The sequence below is a fragment of the Chelonia mydas genome, chromosome 1 (assembly GCF_015237465.2).
Source record: "Chelonia mydas isolate rCheMyd1 chromosome 1, rCheMyd1.pri.v2, whole genome shotgun sequence".
NCBI lineage: Eukaryota > Metazoa > Chordata > Testudines > Cheloniidae > Chelonia > Chelonia mydas.
In genome coordinates, this window is record NC_057849.1 from 187655566 (window position 1) to 187669270 (window position 13705).

Genomic DNA, 13705 nt, shown 5'->3' on the forward strand with positions numbered 1-13705 from the left:
CAATACTCTCAAGTGACTGGACATGTCCATCATATATGCATAAAAACTCCATTTTCACCACAATTTCGCCAACATTTATTCCAGTTCGTTCAGTCTATTTATATTTTTTAACTTGGCTGGTGTGAAGTAGCACTGAAACAGTATCTTAAATACATTTTCTTTTATTGTGCTGCAGACTGAGGTTGCTGGTCCTCTTTTCCAGATCAAACCCCATTCCTTTGGCTTGATTTGTCTAGCCACATCATTTTCAAAGCATATAGGGACATTTTTTGGTTAGGAAATCTGTCTGCACAGATTGATATAAATTAGTTACAATTTTCTGTTTTCAAATTGACTAGATGCCTTCGCTTCCATTAAAGTTAGCTTACTGTATAAAAGTTTTTTCTGGAAAGCTGATTAACTGTGTCTGACTTGAAAGTACTGGTACCAGGGAAGAGGAGGCCAGTTAAATAAGATAGAAAAATTTACTGAATAGCTGGCCAACCATGTTTATTCCAAGACTCACCCAATCTTTGAAGCTCCCTGGTTCGCAATTTGAGTTAAGATCTGGATTATTTGCAATGGGTGTCACTGATGAGGAAAAAGAACTGATCTTATCTCTAGTTCTATGCAAAACCCATATAGAGTAGCCTTTGCTAAGAGATGTGTATACATTTCTGGCAGATTTGATTTTTTATTAATCCATAATCGCCCAGCAATGTTTACACTGCCGCAATTTTCTTGTTCAATACAGACCCAGTGTTTGGCAGGGCTAGAGCACCCCCAATCCACTACTGCTTTGAGCTGGCTGGCTTGATAGTACCATAGAATATTCTGAACAGCCACGCCACCCTGTTTAATGGGACCATACAAAGTATCTGCTTTCGTTCTTGGTCCTTTGTGATTCCATATAAATTCTAACAACATCCTCTGCATTCCTGCTAGGGCTTTGTCTAGGATAATTACAGAAAGATTTTGAAATAAAGATATCCTTGGCAGAATATTCATTCTCACTGTTGCTATTCTTCACAACCAAGGAACTGCATACTTTTTCAGCAAATGAACAGAGATCTGGAGTGCTGGGATAGTGTTTGACATTTAAATCATCGAGCTCTTCTAGGTTGTTTTGAGACTTGAATTCCCAGGTCTCTTATAGAATATGTTGCCCATTTGTAACCAAATGTTTTCTGGAGGAGGAGCTTTTCAGAGTCTGGCAGATTTATAGCTTTATTTTCTTGAAATCCAGACAGTTTCCCAAAGTCCCAAATTTCTTTCTAAACTAATTTTAGGGAAATATTTGGTTTAGATAAAAATATTACATCACTTGCATATACTGCTATTTTCTGATGTGTTCCTGCAACTTTGATTGCTGTGATGGATCCATTGTCTGTTATTCTCTGTACAAAAGGCTCCACAGCTAGTGCAAAAAGTGAAGGAGACAACGGACATCCCTGCCTAGTCCCTCTGTAATTCAAGAAGAGGAGATTTAATCCCATTAACTCACAAACTTTGTTGCCAAGTTTTGAAGAAAGTCAAACCACTGAATTGGGGAAGTCACGAGGTAAACTCCTGGAACCAGTCTATTGAAGTACTAAACTTCTGATAGAAGTAAAAAAGGGTTATCAACCTTTCGTAACTGTTGTTCAAGATGTGTTGTCCATGTGCACACACATCAAGCATTGAATGGACGCCATGTGCACAGTTGCCCGATATATTTCTCTTAGTGGTATCCGGAGGGCCGGCCCTCACACTTATGTGCTGGTATAATGGGCACCACCAGCCCCGTGCCCTCTCAGTTCCTTCTTGCCGGTAACTCCGAGAGAGGAGTAAGAGTGTGGGTCATGGAATGGACATGAGCAACACATCTCGAAGAATAGTTATGAAAGTTTGGTAAAAGTTTTTTTTCATGTGCTTGCTCATGCCCATTCCATGTTAGGTGACTCACAAGCAGTACCACTGGAGGTGAACTCAGTTCATGGACGTGCTGATTGCAACACTGCCCTTTCGAATCTGTCACAGTCCTGGGCCTGCTGGGTGATGGCATAGTGGGACACGAAGGTATGAACTGACAACCATGTTGCGGCCCTGCAAATGTCCTGGATTGGTACTTACATGAGGAATGCTGCTGACGAAGCCTGAGCTCTCATAGAATGAGCTGTCAGGATGGCCGGAGGTGGAACCTTCGCCTGCTCCTAGCTAGCCTGGATGCAGGTGGTTATACAGGATGAGATTCTCTGGGATGACACTGGCAGACTTTTCATCCTGTCTGTCACTGCTACAAAGAGAGTTATGTTGACTTGTGGAAGGGTTAGTCCTTTCAGTGTAGAAGGGGAGGGCCCGTCAAATGGTATGGTATGCAGCCAGCATTCCATATTGGTTCCATGAGCCTTCGGAAAAGACATGGAGAAAAATGTCCTGGCTGTTGTGAAACTGCGATACCACCTTTGGTAGGAAGGCTGGGAGGGGAAGTAGCTGAACTTTCTCAGACACGGTATAAGGGGGTTCTGAGGTCAAGGCTCTGAACTTGGAGACCCTCCTGGCCAAGGTAATTGCTACAAGGGAGACAACCTTCCACAAGAGGAACAGTAGAGAACAAGATGCCAACAACTCAAAGGGGGACCCCAATGAGCCTTGACAGCACCAGGTTTAAGTCCCATGGTGGAATCAGCTCGCAAACCTGCAGGTAGAGCCTCTCTACACCTTTCAGGAACCACACCATCATCTCGTGGGAGAAGACTGATCTACTGTGGACCAGAGGATGGAAGGCTGAGATGGCTGCCAAATGAACCTTGATCAACGATAGAACCAGACCTTGATGCTTCAGGTGATAGCCCAGAATGGACTGTGGGGACAACCGGCACAGAGAGAATTTCCATTATGGGGCCCAACAAGTGAAATGCTTCCATTTTGCCAAGTCAGTCACATGGGAAGAGTTTCCTGCTGCTTAGCAAGATCTGCTGGACCTGGTCCAAGCAGACTTGCTCTTCTAGGTTCAGCCACACAGCAGCCATGCCATGTAGGGAGGAGAGGTTCAGATGGGGTAACTGGCCTTGGTTCTGCAAGATCAAGTCCGGGGGTGGTGGGAGCCCCAGTGAAGCCGCTACCGAGGAGTCCAGAAGCATGCCGAATCAATGTTGACGAAGCAATGCCAGGGCTATTAAGGTAACCTTTACCTTGCCAGTCTTGATCTTTAAGAGAACCACGTGAACCAGGAGTATTGGCGGAAAAGCATACAGCAGTCCCCCCACAGCCCAGGACAGCAAGAAGGTGTTGGAGAAGGAGCCCTTGCTGAGCAGAACTGATATTTTCTGTTCTGTCTGGTGGCGAACAGGTCCAACTGGGGAGTCCGCCACTTCTGGAAGATGGTGCTGACCACCTGTGTGTGAAGGAACCACTTGTGATGAGAGGAGAAGGACCTGCTAAGGTAATCCACTAGCACATTCTGATCTCCTGGGAGATGCGCCGCCTTGAAGTGGACTGCATGATCCACATAAAAGTCCCACAACCAGAGGGCCTCCTAACACAGGGTTGAAAAGCCATCTCGCCCTTGTTTTTTGATGTAAAACATGGCAGCCGTGTTGTCCAATAACATCTGCCCTACTCCACCTGACGGATGGGGAAAGAATACCTAGTGGGCTAAGTGTATGGATCTGAGTTTCCTGACATTTACATGCAAGGAAAGTTCTTCCTGGGAGGAGAGGCCCTGGGTTCCGAGACTGCTGAGATGGGCTCCCTATCCAAGGTCTGAAGCATCTGAAACTAAGGTCACTGAAGGATACAGGGCAGCAAAGGGCACTACGTTCCTCACTGACCATGGGTCCACCCACCAAGTGCAAAACACTAAGATGGCCGACGGAATTGAGAGAATCATGTCCAAATGGTGCCTGCCTGGAAATGCAGCCACACATACTGCACTATGTAAGTACACGCTGCCATGTGACCTAGCAACCTGAGCCAAACCCCAGTGGTTGTGAGTGGGTGCGCCCTGATGAGGGCATTAGGTTTGACACAGTTTGGAACCAGGCCTCTGGTAGGTTGGCTCTGTTGAGTCTAGCATTGCCCCTATAAATTACCTGAACAGGGACTAGCGTTGACTGTTTCTCATTTATTAACAGGCCCAACTCTTGACAGATAGTCCATACTAAGTTGACGTTGCACTGGATTTAAGCTTGCGAATGGCCCTTGATCAGCCAATCGTCGAGGTACGGAAAGATTTGGATGCCTTGATGTCTCAGGTAAGCCGTAATTCCTTGGCCTGAAGCCCCTCAAGATCTTGCACTTGTCTTTGACGTTAGCTTCCCTGAGGCACTTTGGACAAGCTGAATGCATATCGCTCACAGGCATGGCTTTACTGCAGATGGAGCACGCTTGAAACGTGGAGACCGGGATATGCCAGTCTTTGGGACAAAGTCCCTTAAGACCGGGACAACTATCTATACTTTAACACTTACTGTTTTAACTAAGATAACTAGAGAGAACTATACATAACAGAAACTAGTCCAAACCACCAGGGTCAGAAAATCATACGAGAGCAAGAAGCTGTTTCTGCAACAGTCATGGACAGTAAGAAGGAACAGAGGGGGGCCGTTGGCACCCCTTATAACAGCGCATAAGTGCGGGGTTCCCAGGGGCGGTAGGGCCGACCTGAGACCATTAAGGGGAAAATCTCCAGCAACTGCACACATGGCATGTGCACACCTAATCAACATGAGCAAGCACTCGAAGAAGAATCTCATTTCTTCATTTCAGTTTATTCAACTAGTTCAGTTTGATGACTAGTTCATTCAAAATTAAGAAACCAACTGGGAGTTGAAGAAAATGCAGGAAAGCTTGTTTTCCTCTTCCAATCCTTATGAATAAAAAACTAGGTGTTGGTGAGATCTATGGGCTCTAAAATCTTGAAGGACATGATGACCAGAAACAACCAGTTCATTAACTAGAGATAATACTGCCTTTGATTAGTCAAGTCAGTTTTAAATGCAAATCATGTTAGTTCAACTTTTTGAAACTTTTAATGAATCTAACACCTTTATTTAAGAAAAATGTTGCAGTGCTGTTTGTGCATTTTTAAACTGAATTTGAATTCTAACTAGAGCTTAATATAAAATCACAAGAAAAAAGTTAATCTAAAATGCATGGTTTGCCATTTTGTAACAAGAAAATGCAAAAATTAAGAATCTGAATAAAGGTAAAGTAAGCTATTTAAATTGTTAACTAAATGTGTAAAGATAAAGTATCCTCCTGGTTAACAAAAAGAAGCACCACATTTAGTGTAAAGGCTATATTTAGTTGCAAACATGTTTTAAATTACCAAATAATGAAAATAACGAAGTACAAACACAAAACTTGGTTAAAATTGATTATTTAAATCAAGGTTTCCTGCTTCCTGATGTAACTCATGATTTAAATCAAACCACCCTGACCAAAAGTACCCGCTGCGGGAGCAGTTTGGTAATGTTTAGAAAGATAAATACAGCCTAAATGTATTATTTTTGTAGTACAGAATTGCTCACACTAAGGATTCAAAAATCCTCCTATGCTCACTGAAAGCTCTTTCCAGAAGATTTGGGCTTTAGAGGCAGCCAAATTTAAGTAGCAATACGTTTTTTTTTTCTTTTTTAAAAACAAGGAGATATTTGCCTGAAAGGAAATAGAAAACAGTATAAGGATGTGCTACCACCTCAGAGATAGATGTATGAGAGAAAGCCAGTAGAAAATATGAGCTAAAGTACTTAGCAACAGGAAGGAAGGGAGATCCAGCCTGAAGTCATCTTAGGTAAAATGATCATCTAAAGGCTACAGCTAATTTTATTGTGGGAGAGACAAAGAACCAGGTAGCAGGAAAGTATGCCGGGGAAAAGCTTCTACATTATGACTAGCCAGGCAAATCAGAAAATAGATAGCTCTTAGGGAAAGGACTGCATTTATTTTATTTATTTATTTTGAAGGTCAAGAATTTGGATCAAGCCACCTGAAGTGTCCAAAATTGAAGTGAACGTGCTATGTATTTGAGCACTCTCAGAACATCCTGTTGATATTATAAAAAGCCCAGATCCTTTTGGACTTCTATCCCTTCCATTGCTTTTATTACTTCCTTTACCATCAGATCAGTACAACCAGAAATCCTGGTGGAATTTGCAGCGTGATACAAAACTCTCAAACAACATTTCCATCCCACCCATCATTATTCCACTTTCAGACAAATTTACCTATAATGAAAGGTACACTATTGACACCTCTGAAGACCCAAGCTCTTTTGTCCACAGACGAGGTACAGCAGTCAAAGCTTCCCCACATTATCTTACTAAATTCCCTCCACTTTGTTCTGGAACAACCATCTATGCTTGAGGGAGGCAACTCAGTTTCCATGGCCTTTCTGTCTTTACCCTCTTAATTAATGCTACCATAAAAGGTGAGAATTATAATGTACACACTTGTCCACTGAGTGAACCAGTTTGTCTCAAGAAACTATGGTGACAAGTAAAAATTGGAAAAACTAGTGAAAGATGGTGACATCCTTTAGTCTATATCAAATTGAGCCACTTTTGAACTAGTAAGGAAGAGGTAAAAAGGTGCCATAGACCACTGCTAGTAGACCACATTCCCTAGGTTAGCAAAGACATTTATTTAAAATAATTTGTTTAATATAGTTCATAAGGTTAGTGGTACAAACCTTTCACTAATCACCTCAAACCTCAAAATCAGTTTTATTTTCTTGTATAAAGCTATGCATACTTCAATTACCTTGATGTCTTGTCTTGATAGAAATTTAATGAAGAGCTTGCCCCTCCTCCCAAACTATCGTGTTGACAGGTAAATACCTGGTTCTAACAATATTATATGTGATTACTTCAATTAAAAAAACAGCCTCAGGGTCTCTCGCATCAACATACATCAGAGTAACTGGCTCATTATTCCCCACAGGGTGAGCTAACAGTGAACAAGTTTTTCAAATTAGTACCTATTATATAGGACACCAAGTATAACATGTATAGTAAATTATATCAAAAGTACAACTTGAGTACCATTGACACCACACTTTCTCTGTCAGTATTGCCCCAATATGCAAAAGTATTTTATAAAATAATACTTAAACATGCATGTTCTAAACTCTTTTTAAAATGTGTGTGTGTGTTAAATCAAGTACCTAACTCCTGAGATACAGGCTTTGCTTTAAGAACTGCTTGTAATACTGGATCTTCCCAAGGCCCTCCATCTCTGATAATTCGAGTCACTAATTCCAGGTTCACATTTCCGTATCTGCTTAGGAGGTTCTGGCATTCCTAGGAGTAAAAAAGTGCATTAGATTTAAAACTGTCAAGAGGTCTGACAGACCTGGTTTAGTCATTTAATGGCTAAAAGAAGTCCAACTTCATGAGAAGGGTTTGAAAGTTACCATACAAGTTAAATACATTTTATAAAATATTGTAAACAAGTTTTAAGAAATATTTATTTTGAGTTAAAACTATGATTAAGCATACATGTTGACTGAAGCTATATATTAAAAACAGTACCCATCTAGCTTTTCTGTAATCTCCAGGTTATACACAAACCCTGGTAAACATCCTAACAATGCCGCCAACTAAGTCTGACAAGTTTGTGCCATTTCCCAAACATTTGGGAAGCTGTCTTCTAGACTCCAATTAAGAGATATTTAAGTGGCACACATAGTAGGGCAGCTCTTCAGCTTGCATAAATCAGCCCTGATTTACAACAGGTGAGGTTTGGTTCAGTCATGCAGTCTATACTCTGGTAAGTTTATTCACTTCTGCCATTAAAATTAACAGTACAAAAAAGAAGTTATCCTGGAACAAATTGGTGATTCTGGAATGTCCTAAAGCAGATAGGGTTTTAAAACCCTATAACTCTTATATCAAGCCAAGTTTACTTACTTCCAAACGTTTACTTATAGTATCTGATAGCAGCAGCCACAATTTTTATACTGCCCAAGTTATTCTTTCCTTGTGATTTACTGGTATAAAGTAGCCTTTGCCACCAGCATCAATTAATAACTTAACACCACAACCTGGTATCAGTCATCTGCGAAAAGAAACAAGGTACTAAAAGGAAAGTAAGATGGTATCTGAATTTCTTTTCAGATCATTCTATTCAATAGGATTTATCTACCATTCCATTTTATTGCATACTGAAGTGTCTTTGGGACAATCCATATATTTCATGGAAGCTAGAAAACAGCTTCCAGGCATTTACAATTCACTGCTTTAGGTTATTTTAGCTACTACGCTCTTCAATTCATTCCTAAGTTTGTCTATTATGTTTGGGTGAGTTGTGTTTGATGGTCAAGGAACTGAAAATGATTTTCATCAAGACAATTTGCATGTAGGTGTTCGGTTGAAAAACAAATCGTACAAGTTTCCTCATTAAAAAGACCATTTTGACCATTAAGCACTATTGATTTAAAAGAAAATCAAACTAATGTGTGTCAAAATGCAAAATGACAACTGATAGGCAAATGGTTTAAGTAAATCAAATAAAAAGGGACAAACCCAAAAAGCGAAAATAAAAACAATTTAAGGGTAAGGAAAAAAAGGCCCATATTTTATCAGTTTCCTCATACATCCCCTCTCTATTTTATAAATTCTTTACGGCAAGGATTAGTCTCAACTTGAATCTGACATAGCAACCATACCTTTAGGTGCCCTAAATATTAACAAAAAACAGTCCCACAAAACTTAAGCAAAACAGACTACACCATGACATGCTGCATTCTTTAAGTGTCTAAACCGGCCCCACCCAATTCTGCAGCATGTGCCTAGGTAACTCATGTCAGATGGTTAATGAGAACATTACTGTTCAATTATAAAGCAGTTACTAGATGTTCGCATCCTATAATACTAAACACATAAGGCAATTAAGTGTGAACACAGCCTAGTCCTAAGCAATAAAAGAAAACAGTTTTGCTTTTTCAGTCCACTGTCTAAAATTGTGGATGAGGAAACTGTAGATTTAAATCTTAACCTGGAACACCTGATTACTTGAATGACACTAAACTCTGGTCAGATACTTAAAGGAAAGCTGCCAGAAGTTAGTCTGGTGATGGTATCTGTATTTGAATTTTTTTTCTGTCTCTTCCTAAAGAAATTCACAAAATAGAACCTTATTAATAATCAGTCATTACAAAACAAGGATTGTGCTCTAATTTATTTAGGCTTTTGATATGAACAGTAGTACCAATGGCAAGCGAACTCAAAGATTTTTCCTCTGATAAAATTAGAGAGGGGAAGCGTAAATAAAATGACTCACTATCTTTCTTCACTCTACTGAAGTGTTCTACCAATGCTTGCATCCTCCAACACTCATGAAAGCATGACTTTCTACAAACAGGTTGATCTTCAAAAACCAAAAATTGTGTTTTACAAACATAGAAGCAAGCAGCAACTGTTATTACCTGGATTGAACCTAGAATATCTTTTAAAGGATCTTCATAGAATTCATCTTTTCCAAAGAACAGCAGCAATTCAAAAAAACTCCTACAAACACAAGTAATGACAAGTCAAAAACCAAACCAAACCAAAGCAAATCATTTCAGCTGTCTTCAGAGCTAGGGATCCTGAAATTATTTGGTACTTAGGCAAACTACAAAAACTCTATTACAAACAGTGTTACATATCACAGCAGTTAAAATATAGAGTGTAGTGTTTTCCAAAGCACTTACCATTTGTTTGACTCTGACCCAATTTATACCAATACTAAGAGCTAGGCAAAAAATGTTCAGCACTGAAAATCCCACCCATAATGTATGAAAGCTATCCTCAGTTCTGCACTACTTAATACTTTTGGCTGTAAATGAGAAACCTCAGGTCTGGCCCACCCCTAAAAACTCAAACTACTGTGTAACTCATACGATTGTCAAAATCACAGGCATCATGTAAATGAAACCAAATTAATTAGAGAATTTTACTTCTAGTGTTAACTCGAACAGCTGCTGAAAGCAAGAAAATAGACTGAAGAGTTGATACTTCCTCAACTTTTGGATCTGAAAATTCCCAGTATGATTATGATCTCAGGCCACTCTTTTTGCTAGAGAACAAAGGAATGGACCTATCTGATATTTCTAAACAAACAGAAAAAACCCTTTGGGGACAGAAAATGCTTTTGATTTCCTTTATATATCAAGATGATGCTATAAATTAAAGCAGAACTGTGTACAACACCTTTAACTTGGTTTCTGCTCACTCTAGGCATGTGACGTGGAGATGGAATTGAATAGAATGAGGTGAAACTGTCTCCCTTCCAAATACATAATGTGCCATTGTAACAAAAACATGGCAATACAATTGCATAATTTATATTTGAAACTCAAAGCCACAACACTCAGGAAAAGATTCACAAATTTCTTATTTTCAGATTTTTGAATCTCATTAACAGCAGCTGCTAGATGGGATTAATTTTAATTGCACTGCACAAAGATTTAGCCCTGAGTTATCACTAGTCACAGCTAAGACTCCATGAAATCCTCTGAAGCTGTATTTCTACAAGCCTGAGTATTCGAGTGTAAGAAAAATTAGCAATTTGAATTTTCACAAATACTAGAATATACTTCCATGATGTGTAATTCAAGTCCTTGTGAAACATACAACTCTTGTCGGTTAGCCTGATAACTTTGCACAGGACTTTGGGTGATAGAGACTTAACCCTTAACATGTTCCTTTCTATTAAATGTCAAAGTCACAAGTAATTTACTTTCTCACCCACAAGTTTTCCATTCCTTATTTTATCTTGTCACTACATACTTATTAATTGTCAAGGTCATGTGTGATTGAAACTGTTGTACCAGAAACATGACTAAACAGTTGATAATTTGTTTTGTATTGTCTATGGAAAACTTTTTAAGGTGTTTTCAAGAATAATGTTTTGTTTTTACAACCCAATGAGACAATTTAGCTTCTGTGTGACAAAATTCAAACTGGCATACAAATGAATACAAAATTGGTAGGTCTTAATTCTGACCTATTTTCACTGCTCCTCCCCTATATTTGTATAGTTTCTATGTCTTTCCCCTCACTCAATCCCTTTCTCTCAAAAAAAATTGATTTAAAATTTCTTTTTGTAAGGAAAACTGCAGAGTAATAAGATACTGTGCTCTACTCACAGCTCAATCCTTGACAAATCCTGCAGTAAGTCAGTCACTAGCTAGAAGTAACCCACTTGCCACTATGTGAGCAGAGAAGGAGAGCAGTGAAGTATCCCGTGGCAAAGCTCCCACCTCTGCAAGATGCAGACTAACTTCCCTCCTGACACAGAACTGCTGGAGTACAGCTAAGCACTGCTCTGCCACTCTACTCTATTTTAGCTTACCACGTAACTTGAGCGGATTTCTGTAGGGGTCCACTACATCTAGTTCTAAAGAAGAGTCACTACATTTTTTTTTCAGTACCTTAAAGATAAAAATAAATGTACAGAAATTAACCATCTTAATTGCTAATAAAATTCTGCTATTTGATAAGGCAACAGGACTAAAAATCACCCTCAGTGTTAGAAATCTTGAAAAAACTCTAGCAGAATGGTTCAAAGATATATCAGAGGTTGTCATGAAAAATTAACGCACCAATGAAGTACCCAGCAAAACAGACAGAGAACAAACATATTTGGTTTACCATTTATTCAGTGCTCCAACAAAGTACATTCATCAGCCAAAAAAAAAAAAAAAGCATAATTCTATTTTTGGGGGGGGGGGGGGGGAATATTAACAGTTAATAGACATGCCTGGTCTGTTAAATGTGTAATCATTAGAAACACATTATGGACATTGTAATGATACTCACTAGAACATGTTACACAGAGATCCGATGACTATATTACTGTACAGTGTCTCAAAACAAATCTTACTATTGTAATAACTATTTTCTTTCTGATATTTACATAGCAAGGATTTGTAAACCTGTTAAAACTTCCTAAACAAACAGTAAAAGAAAAAAATAATGGCTTCCAAAATCAGGTTACTGGTATGAATAACTGTAGCAAAAGGGCTGAGGACCCGAATCATCAATTTGGCTGATTTTAAGATTTCATTTGAAGAAAGTTAAATTTCTATCCTTTGGGGTTCCAAAAGTAACTTTGCCAATACAGCACACCATGGCTGTAACAAACCCAATGGGATCCATGCCATTAGTTTGTTATAGTCAGGGGTTCGTTATAGTGAAAGAGCCCCACCGCCCTGAGGGGTGGTACAGCTGATAGCTCCTCCAGCGCTGTTGCAGCCCTGGGGTTCGAGGTGGGATCCAGGGACCAGGTTTATTATAGCTGAAGGTTCATTATTAGGAACAGTGTTATCAGAGTGTGAAACATCCGCACCCCTGAGTGATGTAATTATACCAACCTAACTCCCCCATGTAGACAGTGCTAGGTCAACAAGAGGGCTTGTCCCATTGACATAGCTACTGACTCTCGGGAAGGTGGGATCACTACACCAACGGGAGAAGCTCTCCCATCGACGTAGGAGCATCTTCACTTAAGTGCTACAGTGGTGCAGTTGTGCCAATGCAGCGTTTTAAGCGTAAACCTGTTCTAAGATTCTGATCAGTTTCACTCTGCTGTTCAGAATTCTTTGGGAGTCAGAGGAATTCCTAAGAATCATGCCCATATTACATGCGGCTCCTGATTGGGAAAGTTATGAGGAGTACTAGAGCAAGACAGCTGAATTATTTATTCAGAGGATGCAAATTCAGAGTAGCATGGGAAAGGGAATAAAGTAATGAAGGCACTAAGTGTTTCAGCCACAAAGCTCTGGAGCATGGCCAGAGTAGCAGAGGTCCTTTCTCTCACACCCAAATAGTTTTATGTACCCAAGACCAGACAAAGCTCCTTTTCCATTAGAGAAGCTAGTGAGAATGGAGCTTGAAGTTTATCAGACTGATGCCAATCATGGGCGGTCGTGAAATATTAAGGCCCAAACAGGGCTTCTGTGCAAGTCCCAGCATCCTCTGCCTTTGCAGCTGCTGAAGGTAAGAGGGGACTGATCTTAGAATGTACTGGTGGAGACAACTTATCCCTGTCTTTAACACTTTCTCTGCCTGGAACATTTATTCCTTCAACTGTAGGTATCAGATAAACTTTAAGTAGTGAAAGACCGTTTCAGAAAATTATTATAAAACAGCTTAGAAGTTTTGGTCAACTTAACAGTTCATAAGTTACCTAGAAAACAACCAATTAAAATTCACTTTCTATAGTCACTACTTTTGAAATTCATTTTCCAAGTATCTCCTAAAGTAAAAGCAAATTGTTTTACTCTAGCTTCAACCCTAAACCGATTGAAAGGAATTAAGGTATGTACAAATGCCAAGAAAATCTAAGGTGAACAGTAAAGGCATATCTACACTACAGGCGGCACAGCTGCACTGCTGTAGCATGCCGTCTTTCCATCAATGTAGGTAATCTACCTCACCAAGTGGCAACAGCTAGGTTGATTAAATAATTTTTCAGTCTAGTTAAGTCATTTCTACGCTTGAGGTTAGGTCAGCTTAACTACAGTGCTCGGGGTATAAATTTTCACACCCTTGAGTGACACAGGTAGGTTGATCTACATTTTAAACATAGACCAGGCCAACAAACATTTCTGTAAAAGTCATGTTCTTTATAAAGGGAAGTATGGTTGAGCTCTTTCTACACTAAGTTGCACCTAATTCTTCTCTATCCAATGATGAATCAAAAAGTTACTTTGAATTTGTCAAAAAAAAATTTAAGATATTCTACATTAGAGTCTCTG

At 39.5% G+C, this 13705-nt stretch overlaps 1 protein-coding gene across 1 annotated transcript in view; it reads right to left on the reverse strand.

Moving 5' to 3' along the window:
• ZNF654 (zinc finger protein 654) overlaps nt 1-13705 on the reverse strand; it is a 62038-nt gene that overhangs the window by 25457 nt on the left and 22876 nt on the right. Inside the window, exons 3-4 of the mRNA XM_037907124.2 lie at nt 9389-9470; nt 7127-7262 (exon numbers count right to left, since the gene is read on the reverse strand). Of these exons, the coding sequence (XP_037763052.1) occupies nt 7127-7262; nt 9389-9470 (218 nt within the window). The remainder of the gene's footprint in view (nt 1-7126; nt 7263-9388; nt 9471-13705) is intronic.